Raw genomic sequence first — 21,930 nt, 5'->3', positions numbered from 1 at the left:
ATCAAACGTGTCAAGATTCGTGGGACGGAGGGAGTAGTTTATTAATGAGAATCGATAAAGGGTAATTCTATTATCAACCTCTATTTTACTCCATATAGCCTCTCATATTAAATAATAATAAAAATAATTACAAAATTTACTATTATACACAATAAATCATAATCTCTAAATTAAATATAATTATTATTTTAGCTAAATTATTCAAATTCGTGTGTATTGTATAGCCCCAATCTAAGAGGAAACCCCCTTCATCTCCTTAATCAAATTCATGTGTGTATAGCCCCCAATCTAACCCCTTTTCATCTTCTCCAATCTACTGTAACTGTCTCCTATTCCGGTGAAGATCATTGCCGCTTCGACCACCACCATCGGCCCTCTTCTTTTCTTTCTCTAACCATCTCTTTCCCGCGACCCAGTTGACGCACGTACACAAAGAGACACTGGCCCGCCCCTCTTCCTAAATTCACCGTGACCCCCCGCCCCCTTCAGATTTCCGATGAACAGCAGCGGCAGGACCGCCACCGTCGCCCAGAGCCTCTTCGCCTCTCTTTCTCTAATTCACGTTTGGGTCGTCGCACGTTGCCCAGAGCCTCTTCGCCTCTCGTTCTCTGCCATCGTGCCTCATTCCTCAATTTCGCGACCGCCTCTGCCTTCACCCTCTCACGGTCCAAATAGTAACAACGACGAGCAGAGCCGCCGCCGATGCTGCCAAAACAAAGGGCCAACTTTTGCAAGATATAAAGATTTTGTCTATATAGTTATAGTTCATACACCAAATGAAAAATACAAGTGCTATATTAATAAGGTATGTGAAGATTGCTATGGTTCACCGTGGCTTTCAAGATGGGAAAAGCGGCATCGTTGAGAAGTAAGCGAAGGACTCTTCCCGTAAGGTTTTGTTTGTGGTGCGAAGGAGTGTCGCCGACTACCACTTCGATGTCGACCTTGGCGTTAGATGTGCTCCTGTTAAAGCATTGCTTTTCTTGATGTTCATAAACTGGAGTGATTTTCAACAATGCTCGATTGGAAAGTTCTTGCCAGAAACTCTCCTTCTCTTTCTGTTGCAGAACATAGCAGAATTTGTGACTTGCTTGAATTAAATGTAGTTTGGGGCTATACATAATTTAGATTTTAATTTGATTATAATGAATTATATAAATAATTAAGGCTATATAAATTATAGGATAAAATTATAAATTTATAATTATTTTTTATTATTATTTAATATAAGAGGCTATAAGGAGTAAAATGGGGGCTGTGAATAGAATCATCATCGATAAATCGCTTAATGTACTGCTATAGGCCCAAGCCCAATATGTTGTAGCCGAAAAACCGAAACCAATAACTAGATTTATGGACATTGGATAGATTTATCTCGAATTAAAAATACGCAAATGTTTAATATTTTTTAATGGGTGATTCTATTCATAGCCTACTTTTTACTCTTTATAACCCCTTAATTAAAATATATTAAAAATAATAATTTAAATACTATTTTAACCTCATTGTTCCCAAATTCAGTTTCTTCATCTTACAAATTTCGTAGCCCCCAAATTCTATAATACACGAAGCCCGAAAATTTGATAAAATATTAAACACGTTATAGAGCTCCTTAAATGCACAGAGAAAGATGAATACTTCTTTTGTAAAAGAAAAAAATATTTATCAATGACTTTGAGAACCCAAAACAACTCGTGGCTTTCTGCAAAACTACTGCCATTTTCATGGCTTCGAGAACCTAGAGCAACTAACACAACTTTGAATTTTATGGTCCAATTCGAACAAGAACAGGAAAATAAGGTAATACAATATTTCTGATTTCTTTTTTTGGTCGAAACATCGCTTCAAAGATTATCAAATTCAGACATTTTTAACTGCGATTTACGTCAAATTTCGCCGTTTCCGTTCTGATTGTCATATTGATAAGACTTATGATTTGAACATTGGGAAGTTAAATGCTCCTAAAATTTACAGAGAGAGAGAGTGCTGCACGACTTCCCGCCATTGATGGATGAAGAAATGAACTTCGATAAAATTATGCTAATTCACAATTGCAATTTATACATTATGAAATCAATCCATTTCAACACGGGGTTCGATTATCTTCTTATTTCGCTTCTTATTTCAACAAGTTTTCACTTCTTCTTCTTCTTCTTTGTTTTTTTTTTCTCCCAAATTTGATCATTTGAGGTTCGTATTTCTGGAAATATGGTGGTGGCTACAGCCTGTAGGGTTTTATGGATTTTTAGGAATTTAATAATAGTTAAGGATAAAATAGTACATTCATTATTTTTTTTATTTTTTATTTTTTAAGAAAAGGCTATAAGGAGTAAAAATGGGGCTATGAATAGAATTACCCTTTTTTAATTTTAGTATTTTTACTTCATTACTGTTAATTAGGTTGATTGTTTTATTTTTTTGGATTCGATTTGTATAAATTTATTTCGAATTCTCTTTTTATTTCTTTTAATTTACTTTGGTTTTTTTAGCATTTTATTTTTGGACATTTTTTATTCTATGAGATTAAATCCAATCACCTTTTTGCGATAAACATGTTAATTTATTTATTTATTTTTATTTTTATTTTTTTGACTTGGGGGAGTTGGGGAGGAGGAGCAGTGGGGTTTGAACCTGGGACATCACTGTTCAAACACAGGAGGTCAGGTCGCACCGTTTGGTGTTTCCTGGACATAAACATGTTAATTTAAAGGGTTAAGTACCAAATACCCCCAACGTTGGGGCCCCTATCGCGTATAGGACCCTATAGTCAGGGTCCACGCTGTTTACTACCTCAACGTGGCTAAACCTAAGCAAATCCCCCCCTCAAATACCAAATACCCCCTGCATTAAGTCACTGTTGGGGGTATTTGGTACTTAATACCTGACTATAGGGTCCTATACGCGATAGGGGCCCAACGTTGGGGGGGATTTGGTTAGGTTTAGTCACGTTGAGGTAGTAAACAGCGCGGACCCTGACTATAGGGTCCTATACGCGATAGGAGCCCCAACGTTGGGGGTATTTGGTACTTAACCCTAATTTAAATCACACATATTATGAATGAAAATTATTTAATTAGATATTGCAAAATGAAAGTAGCTAAAAAATAAGAATCCGAACTCAAATTACAAGTAACGTGGGTCGGGAGGAAATCTGATCCTCTTATCTTCACCACACACAACACACGGAGGATACCTCCCATTTGGATGTGGGTCATTCCAATTCCAACAGATTGAAATTCAAGTTACACACACTACACACACTATCTCTTGAGTTGAACATGGCTGGGATAGTCGGAACTTCCTCCACTGCTGCAATCTTTGCCTCGAGGCTCGTTTCTTCTCACTCATCAATAACTCCCTCTTTCTCCCTCCAACTATCTCCTGGTACATTTGCGTCTCCACAAACCCTTTCCGTTTCCGACTTGTTCTTCAATTTTGTGTTTAATTTACAATGTCGCATTCATCTGTTAATTTGTTTACTGTTTTGCGTCCGATTAAGCTTCAACTTTTCTTGAAATTTGAATGAGACTAGAAATAGAAGTAACTTTATTTATTAATTGATGTAGGGCTGAGTTCAGGGAGGAAATTCTACGGAGGAGTTGCAGTCCCCTTCAAGAAAGGGCGCTCTCATTTACATGTCTCAATTTCCAATGTCGCCACGTCTCCTGCTCAACAAGAGGTACTAATTTCTTCATATTCCATAGTCTGTTTCCTTTTTGGTTTCGGATAGTGTTTGTTACTTGTAAAATAATTCCTAATTTTTTTAGTGTGCCCTAAATTTGCATGCGCTCATGCTGTAGATATGAGTTTAATTGAGTTTTAACGGCAATGTTTGGTTAAGAAATTAATCTTATCTCATTTTTGGTAATTAAGGATAACTCATTTCATAATACACTACAATCTCAAGTGATCTGTTCAACATCTCCTTACATTCTCTATCAGATATAGATAGTATCTACTACTTAAGTGAAAAACTCTGGGTTTACATTATGGCTATGATCAGGTTCAGAAGCTAGCTTCTTCAAAGGAGAACCAGAGGCCAGTTTATCCATTTGCAGCTATAGTTGGGCAGGATGAGATGAAACTGTGCCTGTTGTTGAATGTGATTGATCCCAAGATAGGAGGGGTGATGATCATGGGCGATAGGGGGACTGGAAAGTCTACGACTGTTAGATCTTTAGTCGATTTACTCCCTGAAATCAAAGTTGTCTATGGGGATCCATTTAACTCGGATCCAGAGGATGCTGAGGTGCAGGGGCCAGAAGTACGTGACAAAGTCATGAAAGGCGAACAACTCCCTGTTGTTTCGACCAAAATCAATATGGTTGATTTGCCTTTGGGTGCCACGGAAGATAGAGTTTGTGGTACCATCGACATTGAGAAAGCTCTTACTGAAGGCGTGAAGGCGTTTGAGCCTGGTCTCCTGGCAAAAGCTAACAGAGGAATTCTGTATGTTGATGAGGTTAATCTTTTAGATGACCATTTAGTAGATGTTCTGTTGGATTCTGCTGCCTCGGGTTGGAACACTGTGGAAAGAGAGGGAATCTCGATTTCACACCCAGCCAGGTTCATACTCATTGGATCTGGAAATCCAGAAGAGGGAGAACTGAGGCCGCAGCTTCTTGATCGTTTTGGAATGCACGCCCAAGTTGGAACAGTGAAGGATGCCGAGCTCAGGGTGAAGATAGTTGAGGAGAGAGCACGATTTGACAAGAATCCTAAAGAATTCCGGGAGTCCTACATAGCAGAGCAAGAGAAACTCCAGCAACAAATTGACTCGGCCAGGAGTGCCCTACCCTCCGTTACATTAGATCATGATCTTCGAGTAAAAATCTCCAAGGTCTGTGCTGAGCTCAATGTGGATGGGTTGAGAGGTGATATAGTTTCCAATAGGGCAGCAAAAGCATTGGCTGCTCTCAAAGGAAGAGATAAAGTAACAGCAGAGGACATTGCAACTGTCATCCCCAACTGCTTAAGACACCGACTTAGAAAGGATCCTCTGGAGTCAATCGACTCGGGCTTACTCGTGATTGAGAAATTCTACGAAGTTTTTACCTGAGGGAGGTAAATTTTTATCTTTTTTTCCAGTGCAAGGTTTATCTTTGGTATGAAGGTTTTTGTACTCGACTATTCAATTTTGGAGCTGCAAAACAAACAGAAAGCTCAAACTATTTTGTGGTTGAGCATCATGACCTATTGTATTGATGAAACTTTGAGTTACATGATGTTGATAGACAAGAACTCTAGATGCTATAATCCAAGAATATATTTGGTGGAATGAAGTTGATTGGTAAGAATTTGTTGGAATCTTCATCTTTGCTGTGTTTTCATTTTTTGTAGTGCTATGGCAGCAATACTAGTAACTGCTGATGTTAGTCTATCTATTTGGTAGCAAATAGAAGACACAATAATATTTGCCAGTATTCAGTTTCCTTGCTGTATTTTCTTGTAGTATAATTTTACTTCCTTTTCAGCTGTAAATAGCAAGCATTGGTCATATGTGATTTAAAGTATTCTTGTGGCTAATAGTAATAGCCAGTGTAAGAGACTCCAAAGGCCCACACCATTAGACTCTTTTTTTTTTCTTTTTTCTTTTTGGGTGATAACGTGAAATATGCAATTGCATGTTCTAAGAAAATTTTGTTAAGGGGTAAATCATTCACAAGAATATTGATAAATTGCAACTACAGACATGGGCTCGACCACAAAAATTGGAACTCATAATTTTTTTACCACAATCTTACTCATTCCACAATATGCGGTGGATATTGATGTTTCGCAACTTGTAACTAGCAAGTGTCGAGCGCGGCAGACTAGGAGAGAAATTAAAAGAAATGAAATCGTGTCAATCTCCTTCGAGTATTGATAAATGAAATGTAGGTAACTTAAATAAACATCGGTCCCGTAGCTCAGTTGGTTAGAGCGTTGGTCTTATGAGCCGAAGGTCGCGGGTTCGAGCCCCGCCGGGACCAACTTTTTGAATTTATTTTGTTAATGGGTTACAAAATACACAGCTCCTTTCATCTGATGACCTTTTTTTTTTTTTTTTTTTGATTTTTATAGTAATGGTTACAATCATTTAGTCTTTACATAGATGATGATTTATATAATATTTAAAATCATTTAGTCTTTAGGTGATGATTTATATTAAAAATGTGCTGACCATTTTTGTAAAAGTCATCATCATTGTCAAACAAAATTATGGAGAAACTGAACTCAAAATACACAACCTCTTAAATGATTATTTTATTTATAAAACTCTCCATCATCAGACTGAATCATATAAAAAAATTACTTTTCGAACTTGAAAATACAAAATCCCATTAAATGGCGAATTTACAACACTCTAAATTGTCAAATTAAATCATAGGAAAATTTAATTTCTGAATGAGAAATACTTAGAACATCCACGTCAAAGCGTCTCTTATGAGCTTTTTGGAGAGCAATCTCTCTACAGAACCACCCCCTCCACAACATGGATTCTATAAAAAAAATTCATTTCAAAAAAATTAAAATTTTCAATAAATTTTTAAATTTCAGAATTACAATGTTAAAATAGAAGGTAACTTAAAGAAAATGAAAAAAAAAATCAGAATTTTAAAATCGAAAAAAATAAAAAAATTGATAAAAATCAAAATTTAAAATCTTCTTTTTTAATTGCATGTGCCTCATATAAATCGAGCCCGGCTCATGAAATCGAACTGCGTTCAAGCCCGGGGACGGGGCTCGTCGAGGTGGGGGGTCGAATCCTGTTGTGGATGCTCTTATATACCGCTTCCCTGATAAATTTTTTAATGCATCCACCCTTGATAGGTTGGTTGTGCATGATTATCTAAGTTGTATGGTGTATGGTACCTAGAGGTAGGAAAGGAAGTGTCTTTAAGAATTATAGAAAGAAGCAAATAACAAAATAAAAATAGAACAATGGGAATATATTTAGACTTATGGAATCCTTGTTTGTTGGTAATCGACCAATGATATTTGTGATACTTTATTCCCATAAAGACGAAAATGCACGGTGCACCTAAATATTCCACATCAAAACCCTCAACCTTCTTTCATAATTTATGTTATCAAATTTCCACAATTTGTACTCAATCACCAACCGTTATTGATTGACGTAACCTAAATAAAGATGGGTTTAATTATCTTATTTGACGATATATTTATTTTACATGATTGATAAAATATATAATTGAATATTTTTATCATTAAAATTAGGATTTTTTTCAATTTCATTCTTTCATTGAGATATAAATCAAGCAAAATTAATTTAAATGATTGAAATAATCAAAAGATATTGGGATATTTCAAAATTTTCAATCCATTTAAATAAATAAGGAATTTAAGCTAATTTTCAAATTAAAGTAGACGTCCTCTTAGTCAATTTTGTTTGTATATTTTTTATTTATGATTTTTGGCTCTTGATTTCACCTCAACATACTGTATTTTAGTTGAACTTCAAGATTTTTATGTATGAAAGATTCGTTGCATCCTATAATCATCATACAAGGTCTAATTAATAAATTAATTAGTTTGACGTTGAAAGGTTATACAAATTAAATGACTGTACTCATAACTTAAGAATTAAATAATATTAGAGCAAATTTATTATGAAATTGATTTATAACGAAATTGGAAATAATGGTATGCCAACTTAGTATACAAGAGTTTATTTTTTCTTCCACGCACGCTTTCATTTTGTGAACAAAGAAAGGTACGTGATACTTAATCGCGAAATAATTAACCTGATTAATAATTATTTATAAAAATACTGAAGCATGAAAATGATGCACCACAAATTAAAATTAAGATCGATATAATATATCATTAAAATATGAAGAAAATTGGAAAAATTTTAAAAACAACAAACAATTACAATATAATCAAAGCGTGAGTTTTTAGAAGGTCGCCTTTTTTTTTGGCATTACATTGCGGGATTAAATTCAAGATTTCTCATAAAAGAGAGTTTTATTAGTTTTACCACTTGAACTAGACCTCGTTAGCAATATCGTCATTTTCTGATTTTTTAGAAAGGTATGGGTATGTATTGTCAAAATTTAAATTCTTCGCACACATATTCATCAATCATCGTCGGTGATTCAGTGAAATAATATATATTTCTAATTCTAATTCCCATAGCAATAATCAGTATTTAGAAAATAAAGAATTAGGATATAATTAATCTGTTATATCCAACCAAATCGAATATCTAAAAGCAAGTCTCGATCGTTTGGGCGATGCTTTATCACACATTAATTGAAATTCGGAGACTGAGAAATTCAGACCCTACAAACAGCTCTCGAAAATAAATAAGCATATTACATTGGTGTTCCAGCTGTTCCAAAACTGGCAGATGCTATAGAGAAAACTACGTGACATGCAATTCGCATTAACCTAATTAATTTAAAATTTTAAACTATACTTATGAGTTCTTCTTCTTCATTTTTTCTTCAAAATACTTACTATTAGTTTAATCATTCCTCTAGAAAATGAGTTAATTATTCAAAAGTGGGCAATTTAATACGATGATAATGCCAGTTGCCACCTGACGGCCTAAACACGTAAACATAAGTAAAGCGTTTTCGTTCTCACCTATAAATCATTGCTTCGCGACACCCATTTTAGTTAATTTGTTTAAAATAATTTTTAAATCAGAATGTTGGAGTTTTTTTTTTTTTGAAGAGTTCTATATTCTCATTTCTTAAGTATTGATATTAGACAAACTAGTAATGATTTTTTTATACTTGTATTTTATTGGTTGGTGTGGTGAATGCTCTTTATTAAATATAATTCCAATGAGCTTTTTTTTTGTTTTTTGTTTTTGTCCCAATGGGACACCAAGTGGTGCGATCTCCTGTGTGTGAACAGTGAGGTCCCGGGTTCAAACCCCCAACTCCCCCAAAAGTCAAAAAAAAAATCCCAACGCGCTTTTTTCAAGGTATTTTGATTGTTTAAAGAAAATATTCTTTTGCTTTTTAATACACCTCACTATATGAAATGACATATTGCTAAATCGGTATTTGCAAAATAAATTATAAACTTATACTCATTTTATAATTTCTATTTCATTTTCTAATCTTTATGAATAATATCAATTTTTATATTTATTTTTTTGCAATTGGGACTTCCCTAGCTAGTTTCTCCTAGATGACATAAACGTCCACGTGAACCAAAAAGAAAACATGAACGCCCGCGTGGACTAAAATTTTATCCTACAATATATATGAAATATTTTATGATTATAAGTTTAATTTGAAAACATTAAAATTTAACTTTTAATGTTTGTAAATGTTTCAACTTTTATTTTCATCTAGCAACATAATATAAGATATACTCATTCTGCTCATAAAAATATGAATATTTGAAAGTGACACGAGTTTTAAAAAATATTATATAAAAATGTATTATAAGTGAAAAAGGGTTTTACTTTATGAAAAATAGAGATAAAAAGTAAAAAGATTGTGGTGTGGTAGGGAACAAAATAAAAATGTTCATATTTTTTTGAGACGACTAAAAATAGCAAAATGTTCATGTTTTTGTGTGACAATAAAAAATAACAAAATGTTCATGTTTTTGTGAGACGAGACCTCTACACCTTATACTACACCACACACAAACAGAACCACTATCACATAAATGTGAAAAAAATACTATACTGCATGCAGACGGGGCTGAACCCAAGATTTAAGTGAATAGATAAGTTTAATCTTGTCTATTGCCCTCTAAATTGTTATGAAATTTGCATAACTAACTCTTTTGAAAATGAGTCAAGGAGGCCTAACTAAAGCGGTAAAGCTGAGGTACCAAATATTTTTTTGATATGAATAAGTCAGTATATAATATTAAATAAGTTGTTGGTAATGTATGAATGATCATTCAAATTTGGGTTCGAATACTAGAGAGAGAAAAAATTTCATCAATTATAAACAACTTATTCAATATTATATACTGACTTATTCATTATTCTCATTTATCACAAAAATAATCATCCACTATGACTTGAGGCTAAATACTAAATATGTATGCCATTTTTTGAAGTTGTTTAATACATGCAAATAAAGCATTTGTTCAATTTATATTTTTAAAATGATAAAAATATATGCATTTATTCACATAAACATGTTGAAATTTTAACTTACTTATTTTGATTTATTTTTTTTCGTACCATGTATCAACCTAAATTCATTTTCATGTATTTAAGATGTATAATGCATATTTTATTTAAAATATAAGTATACAAAAATAAGAAAAATGAACTATCGGCAGTGTTGTAGGAATGGTGTTTATAAAAAAAATTTCTTCTTAAATTCCAATTTTAACCTTTTAATTTAGTCTCTATTGGTGCCTACGTGATCTGTTTTTCATAAATGAAAATGATTTATTGATTTGCTTTGCAATTATCAGTTTATCACTATTGATTGAGTCCCTACCAAGTGTCTTTCTTACACGCAAAATACTAGATGAGTCATGGTGTAGTATTTTGCATATCTTGCAGCCATGAAATTATTAGTTACAACTCAATTAGCAAGCCAAATTAAATCAACAAATTGTGGAGGTGAGAGTTGCTGTATTTTGACAAAACAGAGTATTATAAAAATGAGAGGAGCCATTGCGAATAATGATTGAAGGGGATCAGGGTTGGTTCCGCTGTCGCTATAACCATAAATTAACTTGCATAAAACTACGAATTTCATGCAAATTTGGATTTTGGAGGTGTCGGTTAAACCCATTGATGGAGGAAAATAAATACATTAATTTTCTTCAAATAATTGGAATCTAAAGCGACAGGCCATGGATTTCTTATTTGTTGAGACGTTTTTAGGTTGATTATTGTAACTATTGTGTTTTGAGGTGAGCAGCCGCTGGGCCATGGCAAATATCGGCAAAGCTACCCACTTTGTGCGCTTTCTCTTTCCCTCTCTACCTTCTACTTCAAGTCTGTACATATAAGCCTCTGCCTTTGTATTTCTTCTGTTTCACTCATACTTGTCTATCCGACTCCAATCTCCATCACTACTTTTAGCTTCTATTTTGCTTGGTTTTTTTGTCAGCTCAGAGAGAAACCCTTTTGCCCAAAAGGAGGAGTCTTTACTCTGTGGAGGCCACTTCTTTGGTATGTGAGATTCTTGAATTGCCCACGTTGTTTGTTCCTTTCAAGTTTCAAGAATGTCTCTTGATGTGTCTGTGATACCTTCAAGTGAACAAAATGTTCGGTATCCTTTTATTTTTAGTGTTTTTTCAACTAATACTGAAAGAAAACAGGCAGCTTTGTGTGTTTCTTCAGAGGATCCGAATCAGTTTGACTTATACTGCATTTACTTTCTGTGGAAACTTGCCTGTTAGATTGGAACAGACAAGTCTTTCATACTAGTTTGAATCTGATTTCCTGAGGGAATTTATTTAACACTTTGTTGATTTTAGTCCCTTTTATGAATGGATCTTTGAAATCCCAGTTTCATTAGTTTGAGAACTTGATGTGCCTTCTATTGCCACATAATTCCAGTTTTGATCCACTATCTATCAGCTTCTTTCTTTCCCCTCTTTTGCTTTTATGCGAGGTTTGATGATCCCTGTTCTGCTTGTTGATGATTAGCCTGGATTTGAGAATTCTCTTTGGTTATTAACTGAGACAGAACAAAAATTAATATCAGATTTTTTCGTTCTAAATTTCGATTCTGGTACTGTTTTATTCACATATGCCATCTTGAGGTGGAACATAAGCTTTCTTCTTTATTGTTCATCCTTTCAGGTTGCTGGTTTTTGAGTTTACTAGAGGAAAATTTTCATCGATATATAATTGATGAGTGACAGAGTGAGCAAGTGTAATGTAGATGTTTCATATACTGCATGTAACTGATGTGATCTATGATTTCTATAGGGTCTTTCAATTACCAGTTTGAGGCATCGAGCATTGAGTATGGGTTCTGGAGTTTGGTTTAAGAATATAATCAGAAAAAAGAAAGTGAAGGGAGAGAAATCACGGAAAGTGAAGGTTTGAAGCTCTAATCCAAATCTTTGGTTTTCTTTGTTTTATTATGTAACTATTCAAGATATCTGAAGATTCGTGCAGTTGTTTTAAGTTCCCTGATTGAATCCATGGCATTTTACACGGGATAGGGCACCTTGATTTCTGATATTGTTATCTTTTTCCATATTGTTGAGCAGAGATATTCGTCTTTTCAACACATAACTGGCTGCACAGAGGATCTCTGCTCTCTCAAAGGGTGTCTAGCACTAGCCAATGGTGCTTGTCTCGATAATCAGGGCAGTGTTGTTCTCTCCGTAGAATATGTTGCTGCTAGAAAGATTCAGACTGCATACCGTGCACATGCTGTATGTTACATTCCCTGCTATCAATCGCTATCGCTTTAGTTTACACGGTTCATTATTTATTTTGTCTTACCCAGTAACCGTGCTTGGGCTACTGAATCCGAAGGATCATTCTGATAATAATCACCATCTTGTGTGCACAATAATTGTAGGTAGTAAAATGAAATACAATTGTCTGCCTAATTATCTGCCCTTAGTAGATGATAGATGGATGGATACCCTGACTAAAGTCATTTGTCAATCTTATGATTTTTTTTGTTTTCTTTTCTCAAACTCTAGATTTGACTGTATTATTCCTCTCCTGCTTTAGGCAAGGCGAAGTCTTCATCGAATGAGAGGAACCATAAGGTTACAGAAACTGGCGCAGTGTGATTCTGTTAAGAATCAAGCCTCAGCTACGTTGAGTCGCCTGCATTCATGGACCAAGACTCAGGCCCAGATTAGAGCACGTCGTGCTAATATGGTTATGGAAGGTCAGCTTAAGCAGAAGAAGCTTGAACATCAGTTGAAGCTAGAAGCAAAGCTTCATGACTTTGAGGTAATACAACAACTTTCTCTATGGTGTAGTTGATGAGATTTTTACCCAGTTTCTTGGTCGAAGGCCTTAAATCAACCACGACTTAGACCATTAATTCAGATAAGAAGAGATATGGAAGTATTCCGAAATTTATCCTTAGTGTCTGTACATTATGGGGAAAACTAAAAAGAATGAAATGCAGCACCAAAACATCGAGGAAACATTGCCTAATTTTACATTGGAGGAATAATCATAAATGAAATTGTCGTTCTTTCCTTTTCCTTGTTGATAAAAAGTAACCAAGATAAAAGATGCAAGACAGTGTGTGACAAAGGAAGAGGAAAAGCGAAAGATACATCAATGCCGTTTCTTTACATGTATCATTAGTAGTAGGATCGGCCGATCAGTCAATCTCTCCTATGCATAGGAAGCCTTGTATATCCTCTGATAAATCTCAATTTCTGATTTTAAAGTGGCTCTTCTTGAAATAGCAATAAATAATAGTAATTTGTTTGCCTACCTAAGCATTTTGTCACTTGAAACTTCACAGTTAACATGAACATTTCTTCCATAAATGAAATGTGGGACAGGTGGAGTGGAATAGTGGTTCTGAAACAGTGAGTGAAGCTCTTGCAAAAATACATCACAGAGAAGAAGCAGCGGTGAGAAGGGAGCGAGCTCTGGCATATGCTTTTACTCGTCAGGTTTGTCGAGTTCTAGTATCTACCGTCTTCCTTTTCATTTCTCAAACCAAGAAATAAAGATTAAAAAAACACGTGCAGTGGAAAGCCAACATGATCCCAAGTTTTGGACCAAGCAATAAAGACCTCAGTAAAGCAAACTGGGGGTGGAGCTGGATGGACCGTTGGATTGCTGCTCGGCCTTGGGAAAGCCGAGTTGCAGCGCTCGATAGCACCAAAAGGCCACAGACGACCCGACACCCAAAACTGATCTCTCCTAACGGAAAAGCAGTTAAGAAAACCATTTCCCCTGCGAGCAAGGCGCAAGGAAAGGTCAAACTGATCTCTCCTAGTCCTAATGGAAAGGCTCCCAGAAAAGCGCGCAAACTGTCTTACGACGCAGCTGCCGTTAAAAAAGAGAGCGTGAAAAGTGAAGAGAAGAAAACTAAGAATGAAAAGGAAAGCTCTAACTCCAGTTGATTCAAATGATCAACGGAAAAATCGAGTCTTGTTTACAGTAAATGCTCTCTTTTCTGTCTTACGTTACTGTGATTTTTTTATTAATTTTTTTATTAAGTTATTGTCGTATATTTATGTAATTAATCGTTAATTATGTATTGTATCTGAAACGTATATATATTTGCTGGTTTTGTACTTGGAAACCGATGAAAGGATTTTGTGGTGAGATGGTTTCTTCTGTAAAATGAAGTGTTTTTGTTTCTACTGTAAACTCCTAACTCAGTTATGGTTTATGTTATGAAAATCTGTTACGTACTCTTGCTCTAAAAATTTAGTTTATATGAAAGGGTTTCTGTTTTCTTTGTCATTAAAATTATTGTGTACAACAAAAATGAAGCATGCTATTAAATAATTAATTTAAGGTTTAATTGCATATAAATTGCTGAACTTTCAACAAATTCTCATTTTGCATACGAACTTTAAAATTTTTATTAAAATTACTCAACTATTAATTTTTTCTCATTTTGCATATTTGTCATTTTTCATTGTGGTGACATAGCATAAATATACTCGTCTGACATGAATATGCTTGCGTAATAAATATGACCGTGTGGAAAAATAGAACTAACATTGTAATGTATAATTGGATGAAAACGACGTCATTTCAGGCCCAAAGTTTGGTCCGAAAATGGATAAATATGTAAAATGAGAAGATTAATAGTTGAGTAATTTTAATAAAGATTTTAAAGTTCATGTGCAAAATGAGAATTTGTTGAAAGATCAGTAATTTATATGCAATTAACCCTTAATTTAATATATTAATTTTTTGTTATTTTGGTACGTTCACAAAAAAAAATTATTTTTCATTTGTAAACATTGCCGTGCACCATATTACACTCAATGTATATATCATTTGATGAGCTCTTTTCTCCACCATAATACACTTAATTATCATTATTTGTACTATATCGGTCCATGAAATAACTTTTCACTTTTTCTTTTTAGGACGTTCACAAAAAAACTTCATACATACTTTTGAACTATAATTACAACACTTTTCACAATTTCGATACACTCAACAACATTTTCTCCACTCTCAACATATTCAATAATCTTTTTTTTAAACCCGTCCCTCTTAGGAAGTTTTTTATGGACGGATGGAGTACTATTTTTTTAGATGATAAATTTTCTCTACTTACAATACACGCAACCGCTTATATTAAAACTCGTGTTGTTCCGCTCTAAAACAATTTTTTGAGAACGAAAAGAAGTATATCTTTGTTTTAAAAAAAAAATGGAAACGGAAGAAGTAATATCTTTGTTTTAAAAAATTTGGTTCACTAATAGGATCCCGGTTTGACCACTACAAAAAAATCGTTGATTACCGATGGCGAAATGCCGTCGGTAACAAAAGACGGCCGCCGGTAAATAGTGTTACCGGCGGCGTTACCAGCGGCAACTCGCCGTCGCTAAACGGTTCGTCGGCAACGCCATTACCGACAGCGATCGGCCGCCGCCGGCAACTAACGGCGGCGAAGCCGCCGGCATTTCCGCCGTTAAATACCGCCGTTGAACGGCGGAGAGTTGCCGGAAAATTACCGACGGCGTTTGCCGTCGGTAATTAGCGGCGGCGAGATCACCGTCGGTAATTTCCACCGGACGGTGGTGGCGCACACGCCGGAGTTGTTCACGATATTACCGAGGGCAAAATGCCGTCGGTAATTACCGACGGCATTACCGACGGCATTTGCCCTCGGTAATATTTTTTAATTTATTATTATTTTTTTATTTTTTATTTATTTATTTATTTTATTGTATATCCACAATTTATTTCGGTATTTATACAGTATTGCATAATTTAGACGAACTTCCCAGTCGGTCACCCATCTTAGTTGTGCTCTAAGTCAAGCACGCTTAACCTTGAAGTTCTTTTCGAATGGTCACCAGTACAGAACACTCGTATTATTGATATATATAGTATCTATTAATTCATTTAAAGTCTACTTCAATATACAATATCATATATATTCATAACCTTAGAATATGTCGAGATGATATACAAAAAATGTTGTTAATTACGGATTGGGCTCGTTTCCGTTCTTATTTTTATGTCGGAAAAATATTTATTAATTAATTTATTATTAATTTTCGATTTTTTTTTTTTATCAATCTAGTTTATACACCATTCATAACCTTAGTGTTGATTGATGAGTGAATCACTAATCAAATTAACATTCTTAAGTTATAATTATAAGTTTCTTATAATTATAAGATTCTTACTAAGAATCTTGAATTCTTAGTAATAATCTTGGATTAGTGATGATTGATGAGTAAATCACTAATCAAATTAACATTCTTAAGTTATAATTATAAGATTCTTAATAATTAAGAATCTTGAATTCTTAGTAATAATTTTGGATTAGTGATGATTGATGAGTGAATCACTAATCAAATTAACATTCTTAAGTTATAATTATAAGATTCTTACTAAGAATCTTGAATTCTTAGTAATAATCTTGGATTAATGATGATTGATGAGTGAATCACTAATCAAATTAACATTCTTAAGTTATAATTATAAGATTCTTACTAAGAATCTTGAATTCTTAGTAATAATCTTGGATTAGTGATGATTGATGAGTAAATCACTAATCAAATTAACATTCTTAAGTTATAATTATAAGATTCTTAATAATTAAGAATCTTGAATTCTTAGTAATAATTTTGGATTAGTGATGATTGATGAGTGAATCACTAATCAAATTAACATTCTTAAGTTATAATTATAAGATTCTTACTAAGAATCTTGAATTCTTAGTAATAATCTTGGATTAATGATGATTGATGAGTGAATCACTAATCAAATTAACATTCTTAAGTTATAATTATAAGATTATTACTAAGAATCTTGAATTCTTAGTAATAATCTTGGATTAGTGATGATTGATGAGTGAATCACTAATCAAATTAACATTCTTAAGTTATAATTATAAGATTCTTACCAAGAATCTTGAATTCTTAGTAATAATCTTAGATTAGTAATAATCAATGTTTAAATTTTCACTTGTATTTCAATATATATTTGATTTCAATGTTTTTGTATTTTTATCTTTGATCAATTTATTAGATGATAAATGAAAAAAAAATGAAAAAAAATAAAAAAATAAAAAATAAATAAAAAAATAAAATTAATTACCGACGGCAAATGCCGTCGGTAATTAGCATTTGCCGTCGGTAATTAGCGGCGGAAAAATGCCGTCGGTAACGTTGGCCGGACGGCGGTTGTGCTATCGCCGGATGTCACCGGCGGTGGCGATTAGGGGCGGCCGATTGCCGCCGGTAACTACCGACGGCAAATGCCGTCGGTAATAAATAATATATATGTATATTAATATATATTTAAATTAGCGACGGCGTAACCGCCGCTAATTAGCGGCGGCCGTTTTGCCGTCGGTAAGTCGCCGGTAATAGTCAAAAGGCGGGTCGCCGTTTTTGCCGCCGCCGTGCCGTCGGTAATTGCCGGCGGCGGCGCCGCCGTCGGTAGTTTTCGTCGCTATTTGCGCGTTTTTTTGTAGTGGACTTTGATGATTATGAACTACTACCAAGACTAATGGATTGAGTATATCTTTGATTTTCATACATATTGAAAGTCATTTTATGCAAGATCTATGATAAAATAAAAGTAGATGCACCTCGTGGTCATATCTATCGTTCTTGTCCCATTTTTTTTTTATTATTGGATTGTTCTATTATTTTCGTTTTAAGGGCAAAATTAGAGGATAAGAACATTTTAATTTTCGTGTTCACGTAATTTAACTCCATTACTTACAGTTACAACATCTTAATTCTCGTGTCTAAAAGAAATTGAAGCAGTAAGTTTCCTTCTTTAACCTGGTTTAATTCATATCAATTTATTACCATCCATATATAGTTTCCCACCTGCAAACTAATTTTAGACAATATAATTGACAGCCGAATTAGTATGAGCTCCTTAATTTGAACTTAAATAGCAGACTCAGCTGTCAAATATATGGGATAATTGATTGATCATTGATGCAAAACGCCTAGGAAGAATAAAATGGTTGTGCATAATAGTAGTAATTGTTAGTAAATGAAGCAAAATTATTGCATCAGTTGGCTGCACTTGTTAATAATTTTGCCAGCTTAGCCTATCACATGGGAGCCAATGCCTAATTGCACTCTATTTTCACATTCCTTTTAGACCTCTAAAGTTTTGCGCAATGGATTGATGGAATGCGAGAAAGTGACAACTTTTCAGCCATAACTAATTAAAGGGATTCTCTCTTTACATGCATGCTCAATAATAAGCTTTGACTAGACTTATGCTAAATAGTTATATTGCTGTGGTCATTTATAGATTAATTAAATAGAAAAACAAATACTGGAGTATTTATTTTCTAAAAATAAAAAAGATTTAGTTATGTTATTATATTGTCCATATTAATATACTTGTCTCGTCCCGTCATAAATATGCATGAATGGCCGTTCCAACACGAGTTTTAATGAAAAATTGTTTAAATTATTGATAATGAATCATTCAAAAGTTGAATGCCTCGGCCATACATATGGGTTTCAGTCCATCCAGCGTGTTACGGGTAAAGAAAAAAGAAGTTTGTTTCAGAATATTTCTCTAAAATTATGGTAATTGAATTTTAGCCCGTGTTCAATTGGGTATTTTTGGAGGTTGGGAATAGATTCGATTAATTAAATTTATTAATTTCGTTACTTGTTATTTGGTCTAGGCAATGTGTTAACCATTACTCTTACTTAAGGGTAATCCAATCACCTAATTTGTTACCCTTAAAAATAAAAGGAAAACAAAAGAAAGAGAATCTCTTATTAATTGTTGGAGATGGCTTCGTGCAAACTTTTCGGACTCCTTTTGCTACTAAGGGTGCGTTCTCTTTGGTTGTAAATTTATCATGGGAAAATGAAGGATAAACAAAATTTAACCCTTTAAATCCTTCATTTCTTTCCACATTTCCTACTTAACCTTTACTCATTCCTCATTTACACTACAAATGAGGGATAATATTAGTGTAAATGAGGAATGAGTAAGGGTCAAGTATGAAATGTGGAAAAAGAAATGAATGATTTAAAAGGTTAATTAATTTTGTTTGTCCTTCTTTTCTCATAATAAATTTACAACCAAAGAAAACGCACTATAAGTTTCAAATTAGTGTCTCTACCCGAAAGCTTGCTTCTTTTCTATTTTGTAATGTTTCAGTGTTTGCTTTGTGTAAGGGATGAGTACCTCTTGTACTCTTTCATTTAAATAAAGTTCTATCTTGATCTTTCAAAAAAAAAAAAATCCCTTATTAGTGATTTATTTTTAGGGGTTATGGCCAAAAAATACATGAACTTTGAAAAAAGTTGCAATTTTAACCTGAACTTTCAATTAAGCCCCAAAATACATGAATTTATATTTTTGTTGTAATTTTCACCTAAGTTTGACTTTCAACGAAATTAGAGTTTATTTGACAGTCGAAATTAAGTCAAATATATTAATTTTTGTCTTCTTAGACCTCCGAGCTTCTAAATACTCATGATCATTAGAAGTTAGACCGACATTAGGTGAATTTTCGACTGTCAATTAAGCTCTAATTTCGTTGAAAGTCAAACTTAGGTGAAAATTGCAACAAAAATATAAATTCATGTATTTTGAGGCTTAATTGAAAGTTCAGGTGAAAATTGCAATTTTTTTCAAAGTTCATGTATTTTTTGGCCATAGTCCCTTATTTTTATTGCTAAACTAAATATTTAATAAAAGTAATAATTATTGTTAACATTTCACCTCTTTATTTCATTTCATTCCATTTTCATTCCTGAATACATAATCGTAACTAATTAAAAACCAGCAACGTTGACAAAAAATGCAAGAAACGCAATTGCTACAGCGATATGTTAAAACCCTATAGCTAGGTAGAATGCGGAATGCGGTATCTCTCTATTCTTCAAAATCCAGGAACGAAGAAGACTTGCTGAAGACTGGCATCTCAATGTCTTTGCAAAAGTTTGGCAGCTCCTGATCGGAAAATCCGAAGCCTTGAAATTGAGGATAATAATTGGCATTAATTCTTGTGGACTGAAGGGGTTCCCTCTCGGCCGGATAATGGAGCGGCGCAGAGGAGTAATCCTCTCCATAATTCCAGGAAAAAATTCTCTGCAACCTAACCATTTCAGAATTGGCATCAAACAATTCCACAGGAGCCGGCGCGGACAAATCTTCTCGTCCCTCCAGCGGCGGCGGCGGCGGCGGCGGATCAGCCGCGGCGGGAGTGTCGGCCAGCGCGTCGATGGCGGCTTTGGCCTCCGCCATGAGCCAATCAATGGCCTTGCTGGGGCGGTCGCAGCCGAGCCTATCCTGCAAATCGTAGAAGAGGATGGCGGTCTTGGGCGACAGCCGCACGCGGCGGTCCCTCGTGCCCCCCGCCGTGCACACTTTACTGTGCCTATCCTTTCTGGCGGCAGCTCGCACGACGTTAACGCTAGCGCTGGTGCCTCTCTTGGCCTGCTGGACTACTTTTCCGTTACCTGACGCCGTTACGTCTCCCATTTTATCCATATAGTAATTTTGTGCAAGCTAAAGGCGGAGCCTATACTTATGCAAAAATAAGACATAAAGAGAGAGAGAGAGAGAGAGTGGCAGTGGCAGCTTCCATTAATTTCATCTGAATGGATATATAGAGAGAGGAATGGTGGATATAGTATAGTACATGTACATGTAAATACTGTGATCATTTCTCACTACTGTTTGCAAGTGTTGGGAGACGGCTGAGGAGAAGCTACAGTGTGTAGGTGCGTTGGAATTGCGACAGCGCATCAGTAGCCGTAATATGCATCTTAATGATTTGGTGGAGTTGAAAGGGAAATATTGCAGTAATTATTGGTACGTTGTTGGGAAAAAGTTGTGAGGCTACTGTTTGGAGCGTGGATACATGTTGTCTCGTTGTGAAACACAAGGTTTTCATCCTCAACTCCAGGAACAAGGCATGCGCCCCATGTGACTTTTTCTGCACACTACCACTGTTACTAACTTACTGTAGAGTGTATGGATATGATGCTTAATTAGAGCGAAATCTCATTGGATATTGCAGATTATATTTACTATAGTACTATCCACCACGCTTTCGGATGAGATTCAGTGTCCCACAATTTTATGTGTATCACTGTGTCTCATGCTTATATCTATTATTTTAAAAATATTTTTTATAAAAATAAAATTTATTATAATACTATGAATTGTATTTAATTTTTATTTCAAAAAATTAACTTTTTTAAAAAGTATATACAATGACTTTGAATTTATCAACCAATTATTAGCTAATAAAAGTGAAATTAAATGATACTCCCTCCGTCCCATTAAAGTTGACAACATTTCTATTTTGGGTGTCCCACTAAAGTTGGCCACTTTCTAAAAATGGCAGAAATTTACTTTAATTAAGTCAACAATTATTCACTAATTTGGTCAACAATTGTAGGCCACTTTCTAAAAATACCAAAATTACTTTAATTAAGTCAACAATTACTCACTAATTTGGTCAACAATTGTAGGCCACACTCTATTAAAACATATAACACTCAATTTCTTAATCTTCGTGCCGAAACGAATGTTGCCAACTTTAGCGGGACGAAGGGAGTAGTAAAAAATAATTATATACCCTAGATTGATGGAATAAACCCTAGTTGATAATCACAAAATTAAATTAACGCATACAAAATTGAAATTGAAGAAAAAATATATAAGAAATTAAATAAAATTGAAAGTGAGACACAAAGTAGGACATAAATTGTGGTACACTGAATTTTATTTTGTCGATCGCATTTCCACCGCTGATTTTTAACAATACAGATACTTAGTTACACACTAGAGTATATATTGATTATATAGTACAATTTTCATTTACATTCAAAGTTAAT

General features: G+C 34.3%; 3 protein-coding genes and 1 non-coding gene across 7 annotated transcripts; 3 read left to right on the top strand and 1 right to left on the bottom strand.

Annotated features, from left to right (window-relative positions):
* The first annotated feature begins 3,095 nt into the window (after positions 1-3,095).
* Positions 3,096-5,307, top strand: LOC130985408 (magnesium-chelatase subunit ChlI, chloroplastic-like). 2 transcript variants are annotated; one of them, XM_057908371.1, is made up of 3 exons: positions 3,096-3,384; positions 3,567-3,679; positions 4,004-5,307. In XM_057908371.1, exons 1-3 carry the CDS (start codon positions 3,279-3,281, stop codon positions 5,057-5,059), a joined length of 1,275 nt encoding a protein of 424 aa, XP_057764354.1. In that variant the 5' UTR covers positions 3,096-3,278; the 3' UTR covers positions 5,060-5,307. The 2 variants fall into 2 exon arrangements, with proteins under 2 accessions (XP_057764354.1, XP_057764355.1); XM_057908372.1 differs by having other exon boundaries at positions 3,137-3,384; positions 3,579-3,679.
* Positions 5,308-5,898: 591 nt separating this feature from the next.
* Positions 5,899-5,972, top strand: TRNAI-UAU (transfer RNA isoleucine (anticodon UAU)). The gene has a single exon. It is a non-coding gene; the product is annotated as a tRNA-Ile (tRNA).
* Positions 5,973-10,572: 4,600 nt separating this feature from the next.
* On the top strand, positions 10,573-14,234 carry LOC130985407 (protein IQ-DOMAIN 9-like). 3 transcript variants are annotated; one of them, XM_057908368.1, is made up of 7 exons: positions 10,573-10,939; positions 11,055-11,116; positions 11,882-11,995; positions 12,169-12,336; positions 12,644-12,871; positions 13,441-13,554; positions 13,633-14,234. In XM_057908368.1, exons 1-7 carry the CDS (start codon positions 10,873-10,875, stop codon positions 14,008-14,010), a joined length of 1,131 nt encoding a protein of 376 aa, XP_057764351.1. In that variant the 5' UTR covers positions 10,573-10,872; the 3' UTR covers positions 14,011-14,234. The 3 variants fall into 3 exon arrangements, with proteins under 3 accessions (XP_057764351.1, XP_057764353.1, XP_057764352.1); XM_057908370.1 differs by adding an exon at positions 11,753-11,815 and having other exon boundaries at positions 10,861-11,116; XM_057908369.1 differs by lacking the exon at positions 10,573-10,939 and having other exon boundaries at positions 11,108-11,211.
* A 5,537-nt stretch (positions 14,235-19,771) lies between these two features.
* Positions 19,772-20,844, bottom strand: LOC130985406 (uncharacterized). The gene has a single exon (XM_057908367.1). The coding sequence runs from the start codon at positions 20,573-20,575 to the stop codon at positions 19,958-19,960; it is 618 nt and encodes a 205-aa protein (XP_057764350.1). The 5' UTR covers positions 20,576-20,844; the 3' UTR covers positions 19,772-19,957.
* Between the last annotated feature and the right edge of the window lie 1,086 nt (positions 20,845-21,930).

The sequence above is a fragment of the Salvia miltiorrhiza genome, chromosome 5, assembly GCF_028751815.1.
Source record: "Salvia miltiorrhiza cultivar Shanhuang (shh) chromosome 5, IMPLAD_Smil_shh, whole genome shotgun sequence".
In the NCBI taxonomy this organism is placed as follows: Eukaryota; Viridiplantae; Streptophyta; class Magnoliopsida; order Lamiales; family Lamiaceae; genus Salvia; species Salvia miltiorrhiza.
This window is presented reverse-complemented; position numbering and strand designations above follow the sequence as displayed.